This window comes from Ichthyophthirius multifiliis (genome assembly GCF_000220395.1).
Source record: "Ichthyophthirius multifiliis unplaced genomic scaffold scaff_1120509250223, whole genome shotgun sequence".
Classification (NCBI taxonomy): Eukaryota; Ciliophora; class Oligohymenophorea; order Hymenostomatida; genus Ichthyophthirius; species Ichthyophthirius multifiliis.
In genome coordinates, this window is record NW_004086962.1 from 58,884 (window position 1) to 83,083 (window position 24,200).

The window sequence follows — 24,200 nt, forward strand, 5'->3', positions numbered from 1 at the left end:
ATTCAATATCTTTAGATATAATGAAATCCAAATCACTAATTTAATATTTGAAAATTTTGAATTCTTTAACTTTTTAAGTTTTTAATTAAAATATTAAAGCCAACTAATAAAAAATACTAAATAACATTTTAACAAATAAAACTATGTAATTAATAATAAAGCCTTGTTCTTTAAAATACATAAATAATTTCTATAATTTATTTTCGAGTAATAATATAGAATTTTTAAGAATAAAACTACATATTAAAGGTTTATTATTACTTTCCAATTGTTGCAAAAACTACAAACTAGGAATTTAAGAAATAAACCGATTTATAATGTACGATGCCTTAAAGAATAATTTATTATGTCCAAATGCCCCCTATGCGCTAAAGTAGGTATATTTAAGGTTACTTTTTGAAGCTTATATATCTAAAATCACTGATGTGGAAAATTAGGAACATAATGAAGTAATTGGATCGAATGAAATTTCTGAAATTTTAAGTAGATAGGTGATTCCGATGATGGATATAAAGAATATATATAAATATTTGGAAGGTTTAGTTAAAATACCGGAGAATAATTCATAGGAATTTTGGGAATTAAGGAAGTCTATAATTAAGTAAAAAATGAAATATTTTGAAAAAAATAAAGAGTTTAAGATTTTAATTTAAAACGATAATGATCTTATTTATGATAAAAATTAAAACATGTTCAAATATGCAGCTTTAGATGGCAAATACTAAGGAATTATACGAGATCCCAAAGAATTTTGGGCTTTCATGATGGAAGAGGGAGTAATGCATTTCTTAGTTGATACTTATGATGAGAAGATGAATGAAATAGAGAGTATATCGTAGAAAGATTAAACTCTGGCGGATGAATTTTCAATAATTAAGACTAATATGATGAAAATTAGATAGCTTATTAATATATTGGAAAGGGATTTTAGAGTATAGAAAGGGTATTTAAATTTAGATAGGTATAGAACACTTTTAATTAGGATAGAAGAAATAATACCGAAGAGGAAGATTATCAAGTTCGGTGAAAATTTTAAAATTGGACTTGATTAGAACCATAAAGTGCATGTCGAGAAATATAATACAGTTTCAGAGGATCTTGTAGGTGAAGGGTTTTAGGATGTCGAAGATACTAATAAAAATGAGACAGAATTTAAGAAGGTTTTGAGAATTTTTTTAATGAGAAATAGAATGGAAGTAAATGATATTGAGAAAATGATTTATATTATTTAAGAATTTAATATTTAGTAATAATAAATAGCTATTTTAAAGGATTGTCTAATTTAAATTATTAATAAAGATAAAAATTATGTTAATGAAGAGATGGTTGTGAAATTTTTAAAAGATGATTGTGGAATAAATGAGTTTAAAAATGAACTCAGAGTTAGTGATGTTACTAATTTTAATATTAATTGTATAGTGGATAATTTAAATAAATTTTATGCTATTAAAAAAATACCGTAGGCAGATGAAGAGTAATAAGAAGAGGCATTAAATTAAAATATTTCAAAGAAATTTCCAAATATTGAAAAAGTTAGGACTGAAATTAATATGAATAAAATTTAAGTAATTTTTTTTTTTTTTTCTTATTTTTTTTACTTTTTTTTATAGAAAAAGTTAAATTTTAAATTAAAAAAATCAGCAAATATTGATTTTAATAAAATTAAAAAAATATTGAATTCTACTTATTAATGTAAAGATAATGATGATTAGATATAAGAAAATGTTTTTATTACACATATTTTAATGGAATAAATTTAAGATTATAATATTTTGGGGAATTAGTAAGTTTTTGAAAATTTTATTTAGAAAACATAATAAATATTTAATAATTAAAATGTATTTTTTTTTTTTAGAAAATTAAATATGATTATAATACATTATTGATCTTTTTTTTATATTAAAAAAAAAAAAAAGATAATATTAATAAAATTTTTGAGAATACTTCTTGAATTAAAATCTATAGACAAGGATGTTATTGAAAATTAATTTAATTTAGATGAAAATATATCCGAAGAAGCCAAAAAATAAATTGATAATTATCATTTTTATTAAACTATAGTAATCTTTATATAATAAAGAATTTTTTTTTAATATGTAGATGAATAAATATATAAATATTTAATAAAATAAAATAGATTACGGAATAAAAAATATATATTTAAACAATAAATAGTTTATCTAAATCTCAAAACTATTTATAAGAATATGAATATATAACATTTTTAATATAATTATTAGATTTTGGGAATACAGTAATTTTTATTTATTATTTATTATATTTATATGAAAATAAAATAAAAGCATAATCAAAATATAATACTTTAATATTTATGTAATTACAACTCATAGTGTCTAGATTTTTTCACATATTTCCGAAATTTCTTTTTAGATAAAAATACGAATTATTTACGTTTGATAAAAGAGTAAAAAAATAACAAAAATAATCAAAATTTATAGACTGAATATGAAATAAAATCTTTTCTTATTTTAAAATTATTGTAATTATTTTGTGAAAACGTAAATACATAGTTTTAGAATTTTTTAAGAATATAGATTGATTAACCTGGCGCTTTTAGTGCAAATACTAATTTAGTAGTTGAAGTCTCTAATTTTTTATCATTTCTTTTAGAATATAAATAATTAGAAATTTTCTAAAAAGCAGATTTAATAGAATAAGGATTTAATACTTTAATTGATTTTTCAACAGGGTCAATAACAAATTAGGAAATTATATGTAATTATTTTAAATATAAATAAAAATAAATAAAAAAAACAATAAATATAAATAAAAAAATAAAAAAAATATAAAAATGTATATATATAAATATATAAATTTATAAATATATAAATATATAAATATTATAAATATTTATTTATTTATTTATTTATTTATTTATTTATTTATTTATTCATTTATTTTTTTTTATTTTTTTTAATATAAATGTTTATTATTATATATATATTATATATATATATATTTAAATTTATTATAGGTTAAAATAAAAGATTATTCTATTAAATTTAAGATTAAATTTTATCTTTTAATTTTAATTTTTAAAAACCATAATTTGAAAATAGAAATGATGCAGATCATATTAAAAATGAAAAATTGATTAAAATTTTAATTAGTTGTATTAAGTTTTTATAAATAATTGTTTCTGATAATAAAGATAAATCTATATAGAATTTGATTGAATGTTTTAATTTAGATAACTTATTGTTTATTTTAAAAAAAATGTATGTTTAGAGATTAAAAAAAATTAGAAAAAAACTATTTATGGATATTTCTTGTAATTGTAATGAATAGTTTAAATGTACAGATTAAATTTGCTTTTTTTAAAATGCAACTGATTTAGATAGATATATTAATGAAACTGGGTTCAATATTTATATTATTTTTTGTTATTTAAGGGATATATTTTCTACACATGAAAAATTGAAAATATTTAATACGTTTGATGAAACTAGATAAAAAGATGTTTTTGAAGAATTTGATGAGTTTGAAGTTTTTAATTAGGATAAAAAAACTATTTGCTAATAATCTTAATATAATTTAGAAAAAGTATAATTATATTATTTTATATTAATTAAAATCATATAAAAAGAGAAAATCTTAAACCAGAAAAATTATTCCTACTCTAAACAAAAATTAAAGCAAATATGAGGAAAAACAAAATTTATTAAAAAATGAAAGTTAAGATTCTAATAGTGAAAATAATAATGATGAAAATAATTAATGTATTATATTTAAAATACATATATATATATTAATATATTTAAACTTATATGAAAAATATATATATAAATATTAAATATATTAATTTATTCACATATTTAATAGAAAATAATATTAATAAAGTTCTTGATATTTTTTGTATAAATTAAAATTATCCACAATAGAATTAAATTTTAGGAATTATTTAATGTAATCCTCATTATTTTTATTATTTTAAGAAATAGCTGGGAATTACATAAGTTAAAAAAAATGGTATTATTAAAAAGATTTATTTCTAAAAGCCTTTTACTTCATATTATATTAACGAATATATTAAAAAAAGCATTGTAAAATAAAAATATTTTATATTTAAATATTACTTATTTATATAATTTTTTTTTTTAAAAAATAACTTTTTAAAAAAATAAAATAAAATGAGAGTTATGCATTTTTTTAGCATTTAGTGTTTTTTTAATAGAAATTATAAAAAATTATATATTGAATACATATTATATATAATATTAAAAAATAAAAATATAAATAAATAAAATATTTTTTTTATAAAAAAAAGATATATTTTAATGATAGCAAAACAGATATAGAAAGATTATAATATATTGTAGAAATGTTTTAATTTTATTTAAAACAAATGATATAAAAATAAAAATTATCTAAACATAAAGTAAATATATATATTTTTATATTAATAAATAATATATATAAAAAATATAAATAAATATTTATATTTATATTAATTTAAATAATTTTAATATAATAATATATTTATATATTTATATCTTTATAAATATATATATTTTAATTTTTTTTAAATGTTTCATTATTTTCTATATTTGAATTTTATTTTATAATAATTTTCCATATTTTTTTTTGAATTAATATAATGTTATGAAATATAATAAAAATTATTATATATTCATTTTAGTTATTATAATTTTTAATATTATAATAAAATATTAGTTCTTGTGTTTAATGGTTGAAAACTGGAGGACATTTAAAGATATCTAATTTTTTTTACTTATTTTAATTGCTATATTCTGTAATAAAAACTTATAATATAAAATATATAAATATAAAATTTAGAATTAATTACTTTTAATGGTAGAGTTGAAGAAAACGAAAATTAAAACATAATTAAATAGATTATTTTTGCTTTTACTGTAATTTAATTAATCATTTCTAGTTTCGTTTTTATTTTTTGTGCTGTTGAAAAATTTGAAATTTCAATAAATTAATATTCCAATACTGATTCATTGTATAAAATTCAAAAAATTTAATAAAGTGCTGGCCTATTAGTATAAACTAAATATACTTAAATAAAGAAGTAATAAAAATAATTATATATTAATAATTTATATATATATATATATATGCTTATATAAAAGTTATTGGCTGTAATTATTTGATATATTTAAACCTGAATAAATGGATAAAAATTCATGTCTCATAAAATATATAAAATATACCATTCTTTTATTAATAGATAAGGATAATTTTTATCATTTAATTTATCTTTTAATCACTATAGTTGCTTTTAATATTTATGGCCCTATTGTATATGCATTTTTGCTTCTTGATATAGTAAAAAGAAGTTAAAATTTAAAAAATATTATAAGATCTATTACTGAGAATCTATACAACATATTTATTTTTGCATATTTAGGTATAAAAATTTATTCAAAAAAATAAAAATAAAAAAAAATAAACAGGATTAATTATTATGTACATTTACGGAATAGGTGGATTTTTGTATTTTAGAAAAAGCTTTGAAAATTCAGAAAAAGTTTATGGATAAAATTTTATTTTAGTAATATCTTCTACTATAAAAGAAGGTTTAAGAAATGGGGGAGGTATTTCGGAAGCTATATAGGCACAGCCATATGATAATAATGGTAGTAATAGTTTATATTGGGCTAGGTATTTTTATGATTTAACTTTTTTCGTTTTTATTAATATGCTTTTTATATAAATAATCTTTGGTATTATACTTGATACTTTTGCAGAGTTAAGGTAATAAAATGATTAAATTATGGATGCTGTTAAAAATAAATGCTATGTTTGTGTAATATAATAAAATTAAATATATATATATATATATATATTTATATATATATATATATATATACATTTATATATGTTTATATTTTTATATAAATTTTTTATTTTAATATAATTTTAAAAAAATAATCTTTAAGGGGACTAAAAAAAGTATTATTGATAGTAAATCATAAAAAGGATGGTATAGTCATATTTATTTAGAACATAATGTATATCATTTGTTATTCTTTATGATTTATGTTTATAATAAAGATGTAACTAATTGTGATGCTTTAGAAAAATATGTTAAAAAATGTTTAGAATAAAATAAAATTGATTTTATACCTTTAAATGAATTCTAATGAAAACTTTTTTTTTTCTTAAATTTAGTTTTTTAATATTTTTTAAAAAAAATATTATTATATTTATTTATTTTTTTATTATATTTTTAAAAAAATATTAATAATGAAATTATTATTTTAATAATATTTTTATTTTAGAAAACTATAGTTATTACTTTAATTAAAATTATAAATTATATTTATATTTATTTTTTTATATAAAAATTAATAAAATAAATTGTTTAAATAACCATTAAAAATTTGTATTTTTTTTAATTTTTTTAAAAAATTAAAAAAGAAATATTTGTAATTAACAAATAATTAAAAAAAACTAAAAAAAAAAAATATAAAAAAACTAAATAAACATAAAAATTAATCAAATCATAAATAAATAAAAATTTTTTTTTTTGTAAAATAAGTAAAAAAATAGAATTTCTAAAAAAAATTAATCATTCTATTAATTTTATTTCTTTAATTTAAGCTAAAATTTATCTATATTTCTAATTTTTATCTTTCTATTATTATTATTATTATTATTATTATTAATGTTATTATTATTTTTATTATTATTATTACTATTATTATTATTATTATTATTATTATATATTACTATCATAGGATTATTCAAATTTATCTGGAATTATTATTTGAATTAATTAATCTTATTTTATTTCTTCATTATCTATAAAATTAAAATCTTTAAAATTATTATTTATTAACGACTATTATTAATCATCTATATTATTTTATTAACTATCTTTTATTTAAAAGTTATTATCATTTTTTTTATTATATTAACATTAATTTTAATTTATTATTTTTATTTCCTTTTTGGAAGGATTTACATTTAAAATTAGCACAATTCCAAGCATAGTCAGCATTACCATTTTAAAATTACTCTTTTTGTCTATTTTATTTAAAAAAGTGTTTTTTAGGTTTTATACTTAATCTATTAATAGTTTATTTTTAGTTTTTTCTTAAAACATATCTTTTTCAGCTTTCATTAATTTTTATTTTAATTAAATATTTTCTTTTTCGAAATTTTATTTATCTATTTCTAATTAATTTATGTAAGCTTTTTTTCTATCACGAGAGTTTTGTGCAGATATTCGGTTCCTTATAACTTATTGGGCTTTTTTTTTATTTTTAAAGTCATTTATTTAAATATCTGAATTATTATTTTATTCGATTTTTATATCATATTGAATTATTTCACTTGTTGTGGAACTACATAGGTAATTTTGGGTTTCTTTCTATTTAACTTAATTTGTTTTTTAGATTTTTATCCTTTATTTTGCTTTTTCTCGTTTTAATATTCTTTTTTATTTTATAGATAGTTATTGGTTTGTTTTTTAGATATTTTATTAGGAAATATTTTCTTTATTTTAATTTTTTTTTTTTATAATAAAAATAAGTGTATATTACATTTTTAAATTTAACCTTTTTATTGTTTTTAGGGATCATTCAGTAAAAAAAGATTCTCTTCTTCTTATTTAATATAATAGTTAAGATTTTATGCATTTTTTTACTCAATTTCATCATCTAAATTTAGGTATTTATAAACATTATTTTCATAACATTAATAATTGTCAAATTATTCTTTTTAATATTAAGATTCATATTTTTATAAAATTGGATATTCGATTACCTTTTTATTTTTATTATATAAAAATTAATTATAAATTTTATAAAATATGAAAAATTAAAAAATTATTTTTTTATAAATATTTACACTTGCTGAACTACAAAAGTTTTGAATATTAGGAATTTAAGTGCTCATTTTAATATTATAAAAAAAGAAGCTTTATATTATTTTTTTAAGGTTAAATATTAATTTTATTTATATTATATATTTAATTAGATTTTATATCTTTTTTTTTTAATTGTTGTTTTTTTATTATTATTTTTAATAATTTTTAAATAATTTATTAATTAACAAAAATATTATAAAAAAAAAATATAAATTTAAAATGATAAATTATGAAATATAACCAATTTATGTTTTATATTATTAAACGTAAAAATGAATAATATAAAATAAAATTTTATATATTTTTATATATTATTCATTTATAAATAATAAAAAAAATATTTTTAAAAATAGGATTTATATTTAAAAAAAAAATATATAGTATAGAAGAAAAAAAAAAGTATAATAAATATTTTTGTATAAAAAATAATAAAAATTGTAAATAATATTCTATATAATATATAATAACTTATAATATCTAATTTAGATATATATATATATATATTTAAAATTAAACAATTATTATATTTTATTATTTTATAAAAATTATTAATAGTAAAGTATATAATATATTATATTATAAATAATAATGATTAATATTGTGAAAGATATATTTATTTAAATATTTATTTATATATATATATATTTTATTTTTTAATTAATTATATTTATATTTAAACTTTTATATATATCAATAATAATTTTCATATATATGATTAACAATAAGATCGGGATAATCCCCGAATATAGTATAAGCCTAAATAACTAAATCAATCTGAAATCCCATTTAAACAACTGTTTTAATAGTTTAATTATCTAATGGATCTTAAATTACATTATCATTTAAATTATTGTTTATATTTTAACTTTCCTTTATAGCTTACATTAATTCCTATTTTTCAATATTTTAAATTTCTTCTTCTAGATTTTCTTTTTATATTTATTCAATAATAAGTTTTTCTTCTTCCTACTACATAAAAGTATCTATAGAAAATTCTATTGCTTATTAAACTTATTATTCATCATTAATTTTCATTGATTCTTCAAGTGCAATTTCCATATCTCTTTTTCCTACATTCTCAAATTCTCTTCTTGATATTTTAACTGTTTCACTTAAATTAGAATTTATTATATTTTCTCTGGCACAATCTAGAGCTTTTTATTCAATTTTTCCTATATTGTTATTATTAAGATGATAATCATATTATTATTATTATTATTATTATTATTATTATTATTATTATTATTATTATTATTATTCTTATTATTTTATTTATTCTTATTATTATTATTATTTTTCTTATTATTAATATATTTTTTATTATTCTTAATATTCTTAATAATTTTATTATTCTTATTTTTAGTTTTATTAATATTAAATATCCCTTATTGAATTATAATGTGATTTACCATGATAAGAAACTCTAATAATAGGTCTTTTTTCATTATCATCTTTCTCATCATTATTATTTTTTTCATGAAAAGTTCTCATTGGTTCACTAGAATAGGCATAAACTTCAATTGGCATATTGTATATTTCTGAAAGAGCTTAAAGTTCTATATCATCCCCCCACACTCCATCTTGTTTTTTTTAAAAAATGTATTCATCAAAATCTATATCAATATAGTTCTCGAAAAATTAGCGTTCAATTTTAATATATTCAATGCAGTAATATCTTATTTCTTTATGGTAGTTCTCACTTCCGTATATTTAGTCCGAAACAGCTCTAAAAAGACAATTGCCATCGCCTTAAACAGTTATTATTTTCATATTTTTTTTGCCAATTCTTCTACAAATTTATGCTCTCGCTTCTCTATGAAAGCCTATATCCTTTAATTTAGGCTTTTGGCGTTTTTTTGACCATATGCAGGCGAAAAAGTTCCTACTTATTAAGCTTTTCGAGGGTCTGTAATGTTTATGTATTCATCATATTTACTATGATAACCCACATAGTGCACTAAAATACGCTGTGGGTCTATAATTTCTTTAACAATGCCTTCTAGCCATTATTTAGATGATTAATGGTAAACATCTAATCGATTATTTATGTTGATTTTATTTCCGAATTTCCATTATTTGAGAACTCGAGGGGAATCAAAAGGCAAAAATTCATCGTATTTTTAAGACCAGCCACTATAATGGACTTTTATGACATTATTTTATCTATTAATGGATACTATTTCGGCATTTAACCATTTTTTTACTGTATCTTGACAGTCTATATTTTCTCCTATGTAAAATTTAGGAGGATTAATACTAACTGTTTCTTATTTTTATTCTTCTATATGAGCACCTTCGGGATAAAAGTCGGTATTTATTTATACTTATTATTAAATAGAATCTTCGAAATTTATATTATTGTTATTTTATTTTTGTGAAAGATTTTAGTCGTTTGAGTCTTATAGTTCTTGTTCGATTTCTATTATATTTTGGTTTATGTTATTATTTTATTCTATAGAACTTGATTTTGGTGAAGATTTATCACTATTTTGTATTGATTAATTATTTTCGTCTATACCCATTTTTTTGTTATTATTTATATTTTTTTGTTTTTTTTTTTTTAGTTTTTTTTTTTTTTTTTAATAAATAATGTCTTCTTTATTCTTTTTTTTTTAAAAAAAAAATATTAATAATTTTTTTTTTTTTATAGATATGAATATATATATTTTTTTTTAATTTTTATTAAAAATATTTTCTTTAATTAAAATTTATTATTAAAATATAGTTATAACATATATTTTATATAATGTATTAAAATTATAAAAATATGCAATTTACTTATTTTTCTATAATATGAACTTAAAAATTCCATAATATGAATATTCTTGTTATATTAATATATAAGAAGATAAATCAAATATGAAAATATAATTTATAAAGTATTTATAAACATTATTATATAAAAGAAACAATTATAATTAATTATTTTATATATTAATAATTAATAGAGTATGCTAAATTATAAATTCTAGACTTAAAAATATATTATATTTATTATTAATAATTATTTTTTTTAATAAAATTTTCATTATTATTAAATATTTTTTTTTAACTAATAAAAAATTGAAAAATATGATTTCGAAATTAAATAAAAAATGTAATGTATAAAAAATAAACTTTATAATTATATTATAATATTTAAATTATATATATTAATATTAAATTTATTTTTAACATAAAAACTTAAAATTATAACAAAAGAATATTAAAAAAAAGAATTAGTAAATTCAAAATTTAAAGAAAAAAATAAAAAAAAATGAATTTTAATTTAATTATTTCCTCTTTTATGTTTAAAAAAATAATTATACTATTTATTTAAATTATTTATTATATAAAAAATATTAAAGGGTTTAATAATAAATAAATAAAAACGAAAAATTATAGTTTAAATTTGATTTATATATAAATTTAATTAAAAAAAAAATATTTTTTAATAAAAATTTACAAAATTTTAAAATATTTAATTAAGAACAAGAAAGGATATTTGATATAATTTTTTTAAAAAATATATATAAATAAAATATTAATATACAATAAATAAAAATGTATATTTATATTTATATATAATTTATATATTTAAAATATTTATAATGTTAAAAATATAAACTAAAATTTTTTTAATGGAAAAAATTAAATATTAAGATAAATATAAATATATAAAAATTTTGCAATAAAATATGTATTTATATTAATAAATTTAATATATCTTTATAAAATTCTATCAATCGACTTTCTATGATGCTTCTTCAAAGTTTTCTTATAATTACGGAATATCATCTTCTTCACCACCAGCTTTTTAGTTCTTATCTAAAGTAGATTCAAGAATATCCTTTAAGTCCTTAAGTTAATTAGGTCCTAAATGTTAAAGAATGTCTGGTAAAAGTTCTTTGACAGCTAAAAATAAAATAAAAAAATATTAAAAAAAAATTAAATAAATAAAAAATTTACTTTTTGTTTCACTTTTTCCGATCACAACAAAAGTATTGCTTTATAAAGAAGCAAGTACTAAGTTTTTAAAAATAATTATTATATATGTTTTTTTTTTTATATATATATATTACCTTCAGGTCTATCAAAATGCATAATAGTTTTATCATCTCTGAACATATTTACTTCATCTATGCCTTAGAAAGGTTATACTCCGAATTTTTTTATTACTGTTTTTAATTTCTTATCATCTGTAATTGCTGTCTTTTGGACTTTTTTTACTTTTCTACGTTAAGTACCTTTACCTCCTGTTCTAGAATCACCAATTTTTTCTTATAACTTTCTTCTTGCTTCTAATACTTCTTAGTCCATTTTTTTTTTTTTTAATTTTTTGTTTTAATTATTATATTATTTATTTATTTAATTTTTTTTTTTATTTTTTTGATATTATTTTTTCATAATTTTGATTCTTTTTTTTTTAATTCTAATTTATTTATTTAAAAGGGATATATAATCTTCTTATTTTACGTTATTATATATATATAATACTATTTTAATCTTAATATTAAGCTAAAATTGCTTCTTTATATTTATCTAATTTTACGTAAAAAACTCAATTAATAAAATAAAAGGACAAAATGAATTTTTTGTTTTTTATTTTTTTTTAATTTAAGTTTTTTATCAAAAAATAAATAAATTAATAATAAAAAAAAAGAAAGTATAAATTATATTTTCTTTGTAAAGTTAAATGTTTCATTGTTTTATATTTCTTTAAACATAAGAATATTAATTAATTGAATTTGTATGTAAAAAAAAAAGATTATATCATAATGATAACTATGATATAAAAAATATTATAATATTAATCATTTATTTAGAGGCATAAAATAATAAAATAAATATGTTAAAAAAATTGTAGCAATATATATAAATATATATATATATATATATATATATATATATATATATATATATATATATATATATATATATTAAAAAAAAAACTTGTCTTTTTATTTTTTATTTGCTTTTTATATTATTTCTAAAGTAATATTATTTAAATTAATATTTTTAAATTAAATGAATTTTAAATATTAATTTATCTTATTTTTTACAAAAAAAAAAAATATATCTATTATTATTTAATATTTTTTCAATTAATTTAATTTGAAAAGTAAGCATAAAATATTTATTAATAAAGCATTTTAAAAATTTCTTCCATATCCTAAAACGTAATTTTAGATTATCTGGCTTTATTAGCATCAAAATTATATTCTTTTTGAATTCTTTTAATTTTAATTTCAAAAGCAACTAAAAGTACATAAGAAATATTATTTCCTATTAATTTATCTCCTTGTTTATTAAGAAAATCAATATAATTTTAAATTGTTTTTCTTTAAGTTTTGACTAATTTCTATACTTCTTCTTCCAATTATTTAAATAAAGTATTAATAATTTAATTAAGATCAGAAACTATGGGTGTTTATATTAATTTAAAAAAATTAATTTCATTTATTTTTAATATGTTTTTATATTCTTTTATATTATTTTGATTTGATTTTATTCTTAATTAAAAAAGTTCGTCTTAAAATATTGAAAGGTTTCCTTTTTAAAACTCGACTATTTTATCATCAAAGTCGGAGTAACTTATTTCTTTTATATTTTCATTTTTTTGTTCTTCATTTAGGTAAAAATATAAAGATAAGAATTATTAATATTATGGAAAAATTGCAATATTTTCTTTTTTTAGTAACTCTTCGCATTTATTAATATAAAAAAGAGCTGTTTTTGCCAAAATATCCTTATCTTGTAATTTTCCACATGAAAAATTTAATAAAAGATTATTTTTTTTACTTTATATTTATTAAATGTATTTTTACATGAATTAATTTCCAAAACTTATGCAATAATTGAAATATTAGAAATTATTTATTAATAAGATTAATTAAAATATAACTAAATAAACCCTTTTTTCTTCCAAAAAATCCTCTTTGTCAATTTTTTCCCAAAAATGAGGATTTTATTCTAGTATTTATCCTATTATTAATTCCAAAAAGATAATTTAGTCATAAAAAAAGCCTAATATAACTAATAAAGTACACATAGGTAAAACACAACATTCAGTATTACAATTAGAATATTTATTCAGGAAAAAATTTAATAATGCAAAATTAGTTTTGTAAACGAATTCTTCCCTTTATTAATTTCCTTAAATTTCTTGGTATTATTTTTAAATTAAAAAACCTTTCTCGAATATAGTATATATAGAATCATCAAATTATTTGAAGTCTATAAAACCTGCAATTCCTTCAATTTATCTATCTTATAATTATTTGTATTTTTAAATACAATTTTTTATATAATTTTCTACTTCTTATTTTTCGTCTATTACATCTTCTTATTATTATAGTATTTGTATATTTTCTTTTTCTTCTTATTATTATAATTATATATTATCATCATTATTTTTTTAATTTTATTCAAAATCTTAGTCCTTTATATATTAATTGTTGTTATTGAAAAGATATTTAGGAACACCTTTTCGATAATATAAGCCGGGTATTATATAATCGTTGAAATCTTATTTTTTATTTTAATTATTATTTTATTCAATACTGTTGAAAGGAAAAATCAGAAATTATTTTTTATTTAAAGATATTTTATTTTAATTTATTTTTTTTTGTATTAAACTGACTATTTTTTTTGATAATATAATTATTTTTTATATTTATTCTTCATCTTAGTCTATATTTTATTGTATTATTTAAGTATTTTCTATTTCTATTTCTTAATTTAATAAAATGCACATCAAAACATATTGATTTTGGGATATTTATTATTAATTGGGTATTTATTACTAGATTATTAATTCAAGTATTTTTTTGTATATACTTGATTTTTTTAAATTAAATATACTTTAAATAATAAATTCATTTAAAATTATCTTTGATTGCTTCAAAGTAAGGAGAGCTTTCGTAATTTAAAAGTTGAATTATTCAGTATCATCTATTTTATAAAGTTAAGACTGGACTATGTTATTTTAAATATTATTTTATAAAAATAAGTAAATATTATCATACATTTTTTTTTTAAAAAAAAAATAATAATATAAAAAAGGAATGTATAATAAAAATTAATTATATATGTATTTTAAATTTTTTATTCTATAAAGATATATTATTTAATTTTTTTTGCTAAATTTTCTATATATGTTTCATATATTATTTAAAAAGATAGTATAAAACTTATTTTATTTAGACAATTAATAAAAAATTTCTTTTATTATTAATTTCTTTTGTTTAATTATATTAAAAAAAAAAATATTTATTCATTTATTTTATTCTAAACATTATTATTCGTAATGATTTTCAGATTCTTTAGGGCTTTTATTTGCTATAACAATTTAAATAGGAATAATTTATTTAATCAATTAAGAATTACTATCGAATTAATCTTATATATAACCTTTATTATTATTACTAGGAGAATTAGAAACTTGTTGATCTTTATTAACTTTTAAGTTATTATTATAATTTAGCACTTATTACTAAAACGTGAGATTATTTTAATAATTATTATTATTATTTTTTCCAGAATTTTATTTATTTTTTGAACTATTATTTTAAGGAGTATTCTGAGTTCTAGAAGGTGTATATTGAATTCTGGAAGGTGTTTATTTACTATAACTATTATTTTTCCCAAGTTAAATATTTTCTATTAAATTAGGAATATGTAAATTTTAATTTTTTTCTATTTTTTCAAAATAAAATCTATTGTCATTATAAAAATCCGGAAAATCTCCTTTATAAATATCCGCATCAGGAAGGAATACAAATTTTTCGATTTATGATTTTTCCGTATTATTTTTTTATATTAAAGATCGTTCCCTGGAAATAATTTTTTTTTTCAATTTTATTTTCTTAGCATTATCATCTTCTTTATCAAATAAAATCACTGAGTCTTCCTCTGAATCATTATCATCAGTTTAACTGGAAATATTGTCCGCAACTTAAATTTTACTCTGTTAAAGGTTAATACTATAACTATTCCAACTTTTAAAACACATGCTAACAAATAATTTCTATACAAGCGGATTTACTTCTTTTTCTCTTTTTTTTACAAATTTCTATTTTAAAACATTAGCCTATTTTTTTTTCAGATGTTAAATTTTTCTTAAAGTTATTTCTTCTTCTGCTTTTACGATTTATAATCCTTTTTTTTCTAAAGGGTTATTTTCTTAATAAATTTCCTCAAGAAGACTAAATCTTAATAAATAATACATTAATTCGTTATAATATATAAAACCCTCATAATCACAACAAATACTCATTTACATAATATTTTTACCTGCAAATGCACGCTATTAAATTCTGAATTTTTCAACTTTTTATTTTATATTTATGTCCTCATATTCTTTAATATCTTTATAGTTTTCCTTTAACATCTCGGCATATTTTTTTGTATTTGTTTCTAAATTATAACCTAAAGGTTCTTTTAGTTCACAATACAAATCTAGAAGTTAATTCTCATGTATTTTGACTCCGTTTAATCTTCTAGTGTGTTTTACCCACACTTATTTAAAATAAATTTCGTATTCTTTGAAAGTATTTAATAAACTATTTGGGTTTATATAATTTTATTCGAATTAATCAACTATAATAAGAATGAAAAGGTTCATCATAACAAACTATACACAAATAATAAAAAGTATGAAGAAAATACAGTTCAGATAATTTCCATTTTGCATAGTATCATACATCACTAAATACCATTATTCCCCAGTGGAGCATATAAAAAGTAGTATTAAAGAATTATGAAAATTCGAAAAGTTACTATTTTAATCAATAATTTTTCCTTAGTGAATATCTTTAAAGAAAAATACACCCAAAATCGAGAAAATAAAATATACCAAAAATAAAAGAGCAGCAACATTAATTAAAGAAGTTAGAGAAAAAATTACAGTCTAAATTAATTTTTGTAAGTTTTAAAAAGTCTTTATTATCCTAAATAACCGCGTAACTCTTAAAACTCTTAGTACTCTAGCTAATTAAGGTCCTGATTTTAGAAAAGAAATAAATTCTTAACCTATAGAATCCATTATTATATCCAATATAGATGTGCAAACTACAAAAAAATCAAATTAATTCCATCCATTAAAAAAATACCCTATAAATCCATAAGCGGTTATCTTAAAAATACTTTCTGCAATAAAAATATATGTGAATACCAAATTAGCTATTTTTAATCCATTATCATATTCCGTAGTCGAATTTTCATAATTCATAGCCATAATAATTATATTTCCGAAAATACACAAAAGGATAAAGGTATCCATATGCTAGGATTCACATATATACCAAAAAAATAACCTAAATTTGTTTTCGGGTTACTTCAATGATAAATAGTCTGGTTTAGACTTCAAAAGTTGTTTTTATAATTATATCCATTCCACTTAAGATTCATTTAGTTCTTTGTTTTTGGATTTTCTAGCTGCTAAATTATAATTCAGAGACATAATGGCCACGAAAAGATTTAAAAGGAATAAGCTTCCAATAAAAATGAAAATAATAAAATAAGCTATGAAATATAAATTATTATTTTAAATAGGACCTGTCTCGTCTCCGTCTATAAAATTCCAAATATAATCCGGCCACCCTTCTAAAGTTGAAAGAATGAATAAAGTTAACATTCCATTGCCTATATTGTCAAAATTAAGTTACCGGTTTTCCCATTTTCCTCCTTTTTCTAAACATTCATTTTTATGTAAATAATTTTTTGAGTCATCAAACAGATTACAATAGTGTAGTTTATTACCCATTAAGTTTATTCCTAAAATAGCGAACATTATCCATACTAAAATCACTACGATTACTACATTTACTATTCCAGAGACTGATTCTAGTAAAGATGTTACGATTAATTTCATTGATCGATTATGGGATATAAATCTTAATGGACGTAATGTTCTAAGTAAACGAAGTATTCGAACTATACCTAAGTCTACTGAATCAACAGATGCATCTATTATACTTGCGATAACTATAAAAAAATCCAGACAGGACCAATATTCTCGTAAATAAGAGTTATGGTCGAAAAAAAAACCGAGGACAATAATTTTTATTAAAGATTCTAAACTGAAAAATATTGTGAAAAATAAATTGATAATTTTTATTGTGTTTATCATAAATTAATCATTAGGATTTTATTCATCATAGTATGTACTTAGTAATAAAATTAATGAACTTAATATTATTGTACTATTTTTATTTTAAGTTTATATATATATAATTAAAAAACATATATTTATTTTAAAATTTTATTTTTTACACTAATATAGCTTTTTCAAACAAAGGATTTCTATAAATTCTAGCAATCATAATTCTCAAAAAATTATTTTTAGAAAATAGATAAACTGAAAATTCGCATTCAATATTATCAAATAGTAATTAGATTTTTTTAATTTACAATTATTATTATTAAGTTCCCTAGAATTCTACTTTTTTAATTTAAGAAACACATTATTATTATTATTATTATTATTATTATTATTATAATTATTATTATGATTTTTATGATTTTTATGACATTTATGACTTTTATCCTTAAATACTATTATCTTATATTTTAGATTTTTAAGATTTAAAAGAATTATTAATTTCATAACTTTTTGTTTAAAAAGTACTTTACGATAATTGCATTTATTATTGAAGTTCGAGATCTTTTTCAATTTCAATTTCCTATTCGAACTCTATTTTAGTTTTTTCATCCAAATTATTAAACGAATCCATAATTACAGCTAATAATAAATTAAGGAGGACATAATTTCCTATGAAAATCCACGAAACCAAAAATACTAGAGCCAAATAAATATTAACTTAATTCCTTAAAAAAGTCATTAAAATATTATTCCAGTTTTCCAAAGTCATAATCTAAAAAACTGTCAAAAAAGAATTATAAAAAGTATTAAAATTAGTTCTTTCATTAATTTACCCTCCAAAAAGTTACATTCCTAACAAAGTATATATAAAAATGAACAAAAAAAGCAAAATCATAATATAAATAAAAGATTAAACGCAATTCCCAATTGCCTAAATAATCACTTACATAAATTTCAGCTACCTAATCAACCTAGTGACCCTTAAAACTCGAAAAACCCTTAAAATTCTCACCGATCTAAAAGCACTAAAAGCACTGCTTCCCCCATTTCCACTCACACTCAACTCCACAAGCGACAAAACAACAATAAAAGAGTCAAAAACATTCATTTTATCCTACAAATATTCAATTATACCCAATCCAATCAATTTAAGTCCCATATCAAATGTAAAAATAGCCGTAAAAGCCTTATTAAAAGAACTTAAAGTTTATTCATGTTCTGTACTTACTAAACCCTCTAAAGCCAAAATAACAGTATTCATAACTACACAAAGCATTATTGCATTATCGAAAAATTTTGATAAGGCGAATTTTCGAATTTTTCTTCTTGTTATGTTTATTATACCGTCATATATATGCATTGCTTTTTGTGAATTATTTAATGATTTAAGAACAATTATATAAGAATTTTCTGATATTCGTTTAGTGGTTTAAAACTAGTGTATTTTTCGTTATTAAAAAAAATTCTTTATGTCATCTATTGATGAATGGGTGCTTATATATGTTATATGCTGTTTTTAGATTGTTTCAATTATATTATTTGTTATTTCTAAGTATGTTCTATCTAATTTTTCGTTATTTTATTGTTGATTGTCATTTGTATTTATATTATAAATGTTATTTAAACAGTTGAATTATAATAATTCTTCGTCATTTGTGTTGCTTTTTGTTGTTTTTTTACCAAGAATAAATTCTTGAGCTTTTTTAAAATCCCATTTTTGGACTGTTTCGTAATTATTGTTTTGAGGTTTTTTAAGCATTTTTTATTTGAATAGTAAAGAATCATTTTTTATAAATGAATTTTTTATACTTTTTTAGTTTGTTATAAGAAAAGAACCTCCAGTACTGTTATTTATACTTTTATTTATTGTATTATAATCTTCTCCATCTTCCAAATTATATCTTAATTTGAAGGTTTTTAAGGACCTCTTTTGTTAAAAAGTTAATAACTACTATTCGGCTTTATTAAAATCTTTAATTTAACCATTATTAGGTAATAAACATAAAATTTGTTTTTAATTTAATTCTTTTTTAAGTGGAATCAAATTATTTTTTTAATTTTTAATATTTCCTTCTTGATCGTCCCAATTATCGTCTTTTCTTTTGATTTAATGCCTTATGTATTTTAAATTAAATCTTAATTATTTTAATTATTATTAATGTTTTATATTTCTTTTTTCTTCTATTAATTATAATTTTTTAGGGAGAACGTCATCTATTTGATCATTGTAATTTTCTTGTGAAAAAATGACTTTAGCTTTCATATATTTAGAATAGAAAATATCTTTATATTATTTTAATTACATATGTTTTTATTAATTTGCGAATTCCGAAACAACTTAAACTTAATTAGTAATTTTTCGAGTTTCTTATCCTTTTAATTTTGTTTGAAATTAATTAATATTATTATTAAGTCTTTATTTTCTTTGTTTTCTTTATATTATTTTTAATTCTTATTTATTTTTTTCAATTGAATCCGTTTCATTTTAAAATTTATTACTGATTTAGGCAAAATCACTATCTTCATACAAAAATTCGAAAGTGTTTTTATTTGTTTATTTTGAATTTATAATAGATTTTTCATTTTCTTCTTCTAAAGAAAATAAAGAGGCTTCATTTACTTAATTTAATGTGTTATTCTTTATTTTATTTAGGGAGAAAGCGACCTTTGTCGGTAAATTTTCTTATGTAGAGTTATTTTTATGATTTAATTTTAGTTCTTTTTATTATTATCTGATTTTTTATTTCTATTTATTTATTGCTTTATATTCTATTATTTAAATAAAATTATCCTCTCCTTCTATTGAGGAATTACTTTCAATATTATTTTATGAGCTTTTTAAATTTTTGCTTTTTAATTAAATGTCAGCATTTGAAGATAAATCTAATCTTGATAAAGTACTTATATATTACCCGGAAGGAGGTTAAGATTTATGTATAAATTTTTGTTTAATAATTCCTTAAAAAACGATTTTTTATTAATTATTTATTTTTATCTTTTAAGATGAAGGTTTTTTTTCTAGTGAGAATTTTAAAATAGTACTGTTTTTTTTAGGTGAACCCTCTTTTTTTAATATTGAGTTTATTTTATTTGAATTAGTTAAAGGACTTCTTATAGCTGGGGATTGAGTACGATTTTTATTTTGGTGTTTTTAAGTATTACAATAGATATTTAAAGATGTTAATTTGCTATTTTTTTTCGATCTTATTAAATATTTATATTATTATCATTATTATTTATATTTTCTTCTTTATTTTTTAAATTTTGAGATTCTTCATTATTTTAAATTTATTAAATATTTTATTTTTAAATAATAATATTAAAATCATCTTTTTAAGTATTTTTTTAAAAATTAGCTTTTACTGAATGATTAACAGCTAAAAAATTTGAGTTTATGGGATGAATTTGACTGTTATTACCATTACTTAATTACCAAGGGGAATACATAAAATTTTTGTTAGTTTGAATTTCACTTCCACTTAAATTAAAAGAAGGAGCAGGCAAATTTTATTATTATAATTGGCTTTCTGAAATCGATAAAAATTCACTATTTTTTTATTAATTGCTTTTTTTATTATTATTATTGAGTTTTTAAGAGTCCGAATTTTGATGAATTACTATATTAAAAAATTTTTAAGGAGTTTATATAGGAAGAATTATCTTCGGAATATCATTTTTTTCATTATTTTAAATAGGAAATATTTATATACCGGATGGATTGAGTAATTGATTTTCTTTATTTATTATATCATTTTAGAGCATTTATTCTTATAAAAGAGAACTTTATTATTTGAGAGGAGAATTATATCGAATGCTTTTTTATTGTTAAGAATATACTTTTCTTATATAATTTGGTGGTTATTGAAATAAATAATCTTGTAATTGAAAAATATGGGATTTAGGCTTTTTTTATAAACTAATAGTTTTTTTAGTTAAATCGATGCTTTGATTACTTTATATACTTTTTATGTTATGAATTTTTTTTGATTGAATTTTCTTGTATTTCTTTTAATTTTTGGGTTTCTATTTCTGATTCTTTTTTGAGGTTTTTTTAAGGTTCTTATAAAAGTTGAATTTATTAAATATTTTTTTAATTATTTTGACTTTTATTTTATATATTATTAATATTGTTATTATTATTTATTATTTATAAATATTTTTCTTTATTTGAAATATAAATACCATATTCTATAAAATCTTTAAGATTATATCCGTTTTCACTATATTTTTCATAAGTATCTTTCTTTTAATTTCCATTTTTTTCCAAAGTAGAAGAAGCTTCATTATATTAAACTGAGATAATAGCCAAAGTAAGATTCATTAAAAAAAATGACCCCAAAAATATAATAATAACAAAATAAATAATTATATAAGGCGAAAAAGTTTTTTAAACCCCCAAAAGAATATCACTCCAACCTTCAAGCATAACAATCTAAAACGCACTCAAAAACGACCATCCAAAACTATCAAAAGAAATACTTTCAAAAAGAGGGTTAGAAATTCCTTTCCCGCAAAACATTTTCTCATCCCCATATTCCTTACAATCATTATCGGAAATACAATAACTTAAATCTGTGCTTAAATTTTATATTCCTGTTTCATTATAAAAGCATCTTTTCTTCAAACTACCGCTAAACAATTATAAACCCGCAATAGCAAAGATCACGTAGAAAAAAACTAAAACAATAAGCTAGTTTTTCAATAAAGGAACTGCATTAAATAAGCATAAAATGATCTTCCTCAAGCTTTTTATACTTGAAATAGTTCTCAAAGGTCTTAAAACTCTCAATGAACGTAATGCTGAAATATTTATTGAATTATTGTTTTATACTACATATGGTATATATCCGGAAATTACAATTGCAAAATCTAAAATATTCCAAGCGTCTTTTATATAAGCTTATTTATTAAAAAAAAAGCCAAATCCAAATATTTTTAAACACATTTCGATTGTGTAAAATATCAAAAAAAATAACTCCATTTCATTATTGTTATCATCGCTTGAGGTAGGATCATCTATAGCTAACATTATTGAATTTAAAATAATTACAATTAATGTTATATTTTCAAATAACCCACTTTTGATTATTTTTAATGATACAATGCTTATTATACTTTTTTTTTTTTTTTAATATTAAGTTTTTTTTTTTAAAAAAAAAGTAATAAACACCTTTTTATATATAATAGTTTCTTAAATAATTTTTATATTATGTTGTTTTCTGGGTATATTTAGATGATATCTAGTCTATTCATTTAGACAACTTCTAAGTCATATGAAGGATTTATTTTCAACTTCTCGTATATATAATTTTCTTCGAATTCGTCATTTAATTCTTTATATATATGAGTTAGATTTTATTTTGTATAATCACATGTAAATTCTTGACTTTCATGCTCATTAAAAACATTAACGACTTTTTTAAAAAAGCTTTTTTTTATTTAATTTTACTTTTTTTTAAATATTATTTTAAAATTAATTTTTTTATTTTTTTAACTCTAATTATTTCTGTATTGTCTTTCAGAAATGATAACTCTTATATGTTTTCGAAATTTTCTGGTTCTTTTAAAGGACTTTATTAGTCTTATATTATTATACTTTTATCTTCTTCAAATGAATTATGTTCACTAATTTTTTATGAAAAAGCATACTTTAATTTTTAAGTTGCTCTTTTTTTTTTATATTTTTCATTTTAAAAATATTTATTAAAATTATAATATTTTTTTAATTATAAAATAAAAGTTTTATATGTTTATGTTTATACCTTTTTTATCAAACATGTTATGTTTATAATGTGTTTATTTTTTTGTTTATTTGTATTTTTTTTAATATACTTATTTAATTTTTATTTTAAAGCAATTAAAAATAATTATTTTAAAGATTTGTTTATAATTATTATTATTTATTTATTTTTTTTAAAAAAAAAACATTTAAAAATTAATTTAATTATATGATATATAATATAAATAAAAATATTAATCATATTAAAACAATTTTTTTGATATTTAATTTTTATTTATTTAAAAACGATATGGATTACTAAAACAAATTATATGAAACTAAAAGCTATATTTAATAAATAGAAGAGAAATTATTATAAATAAATTCTTCTTAAAAAGATTTATTAAATTAAACTGAATAACCTCAAATTTAAACAATAAACAACGATTAAGAGACTTAAAAAATAAAATAAATAGATTAAATGTTAAAACATATGGAAAATAAAATTAAATTGAATTTGAAAAACAAATATA

At 17.7% G+C, this 24,200-nt stretch overlaps 6 protein-coding genes across 6 annotated transcripts, besides 35 other annotated features; 3 read left to right on the top strand and 3 right to left on the bottom strand. All coding sequences in view use genetic code 6, as the record gives it.

Moving 5' to 3' along the window:
- Positions 1–689: 689 nt before the first annotated feature.
- On the top strand, positions 690–1,332 carry IMG5_057090 (hypothetical protein; the record flags this gene model as incomplete). Its single annotated transcript, XM_004037224.1, has 2 exons — positions 690–1,196; positions 1,300–1,332. 2 exons carry the CDS (start codon positions 690–692, stop codon positions 1,330–1,332), a joined length of 540 nt encoding a protein of 179 aa, XP_004037272.1.
- Positions 1,333–1,568: 236 nt separating this feature from the next.
- Positions 1,569–1,608: a microsatellite.
- Positions 1,609–2,746: 1,138 nt separating this feature from the next.
- Positions 2,747–2,805: a microsatellite.
- Positions 2,754–2,813: a microsatellite.
- Positions 2,755–2,796: a microsatellite.
- Positions 2,782–2,871: a microsatellite.
- Positions 2,869–2,931: a microsatellite.
- A 20-nt stretch (positions 2,932–2,951) lies between these two features.
- Positions 2,952–2,980: a microsatellite.
- A 516-nt stretch (positions 2,981–3,496) lies between these two features.
- Positions 3,497–6,137, top strand: IMG5_057100 (hypothetical protein; the record flags this gene model as incomplete). Its single annotated transcript, XM_004037225.1, has 6 exons — positions 3,497–3,710; positions 3,916–4,180; positions 4,736–5,059; positions 5,121–5,398; positions 5,445–5,797; positions 5,931–6,137. 6 exons carry the CDS (start codon positions 3,497–3,499, stop codon positions 6,135–6,137), a joined length of 1,641 nt encoding a protein of 546 aa, XP_004037273.1.
- Positions 3,712–3,741: a microsatellite.
- Positions 4,115–4,145: a microsatellite.
- Positions 4,235–4,271: a microsatellite.
- Positions 4,418–4,456: a microsatellite.
- Positions 4,495–4,534: a microsatellite.
- Positions 5,816–5,871: a microsatellite.
- Positions 5,877–5,912: a microsatellite.
- A 19-nt stretch (positions 6,138–6,156) lies between the features above and the next one.
- Positions 6,157–6,265: a microsatellite.
- A 172-nt stretch (positions 6,266–6,437) lies between these two features.
- Positions 6,438–6,477: a microsatellite.
- A 152-nt stretch (positions 6,478–6,629) lies between these two features.
- Positions 6,630–6,722: a microsatellite.
- A 1,749-nt stretch (positions 6,723–8,471) lies between these two features.
- Positions 8,472–8,516: a microsatellite.
- A 38-nt stretch (positions 8,517–8,554) lies between these two features.
- IMG5_057110 (otu domain protein 5) lies at positions 8,555–9,634 on the bottom strand (the record flags this gene model as incomplete). The annotated part of the gene is made up of 2 exons (XM_004037226.1): positions 8,555–9,036; positions 9,274–9,634. 2 exons carry the CDS (start codon positions 9,632–9,634, stop codon positions 8,555–8,557), a joined length of 843 nt encoding a protein of 280 aa, XP_004037274.1.
- Positions 9,066–9,241: a microsatellite.
- Positions 9,635–9,733: 99 nt separating the features above from the next.
- On the top strand, positions 9,734–10,267 carry IMG5_057120 (hypothetical protein). The gene has a single exon (XM_004037227.1). The coding sequence runs from the start codon at positions 9,886–9,888 to the stop codon at positions 10,240–10,242; it is 357 nt and encodes a 118-aa protein (XP_004037275.1). The 5' UTR covers positions 9,734–9,885; the 3' UTR covers positions 10,243–10,267.
- Positions 10,268–10,385: 118 nt separating this feature from the next.
- Positions 10,386–10,445: a microsatellite.
- Positions 10,406–10,442: a microsatellite.
- Positions 10,406–10,445: a microsatellite.
- Positions 10,409–10,446: a microsatellite.
- A 535-nt stretch (positions 10,447–10,981) lies between these two features.
- Positions 10,982–11,033: a microsatellite.
- Positions 11,034–11,416: 383 nt separating this feature from the next.
- Positions 11,417–11,463: a microsatellite.
- A 122-nt stretch (positions 11,464–11,585) lies between these two features.
- Positions 11,586–12,163, bottom strand: IMG5_057130 (transcription factor btf3, putative; the record flags this gene model as incomplete). The annotated part of the gene is made up of 2 exons (XM_004037228.1): positions 11,586–11,869; positions 11,926–12,163. The coding sequence occupies 2 exons, from the start codon at positions 12,161–12,163 to the stop codon at positions 11,586–11,588; spliced, it is 522 nt and encodes a 173-aa protein (XP_004037276.1).
- Positions 11,760–11,802: a microsatellite.
- Positions 11,763–11,809: a microsatellite.
- Positions 12,162–12,234: a microsatellite.
- Positions 12,166–12,234: a microsatellite.
- Positions 12,187–12,247: a microsatellite.
- A 465-nt stretch (positions 12,248–12,712) lies between these two features.
- Positions 12,713–12,784: a microsatellite.
- A 40-nt stretch (positions 12,785–12,824) lies between these two features.
- Positions 12,825–12,871: a microsatellite.
- Positions 12,829–12,871: a microsatellite.
- Positions 12,872–15,119: 2,248 nt separating this feature from the next.
- IMG5_057140 (hypothetical protein) lies at positions 15,120–23,201 on the bottom strand (the record flags this gene model as incomplete). Its single annotated transcript, XM_004037229.1, has 4 exons — positions 15,120–18,148; positions 18,309–20,831; positions 21,786–23,062; positions 23,119–23,201. The coding sequence occupies 4 exons, from the start codon at positions 23,199–23,201 to the stop codon at positions 15,120–15,122; spliced, it is 6,912 nt and encodes a 2,303-aa protein (XP_004037277.1).
- Positions 18,309–18,355: a microsatellite.
- Positions 18,352–18,391: a microsatellite.
- Positions 23,202–24,200: the final 999 nt, after the last annotated feature.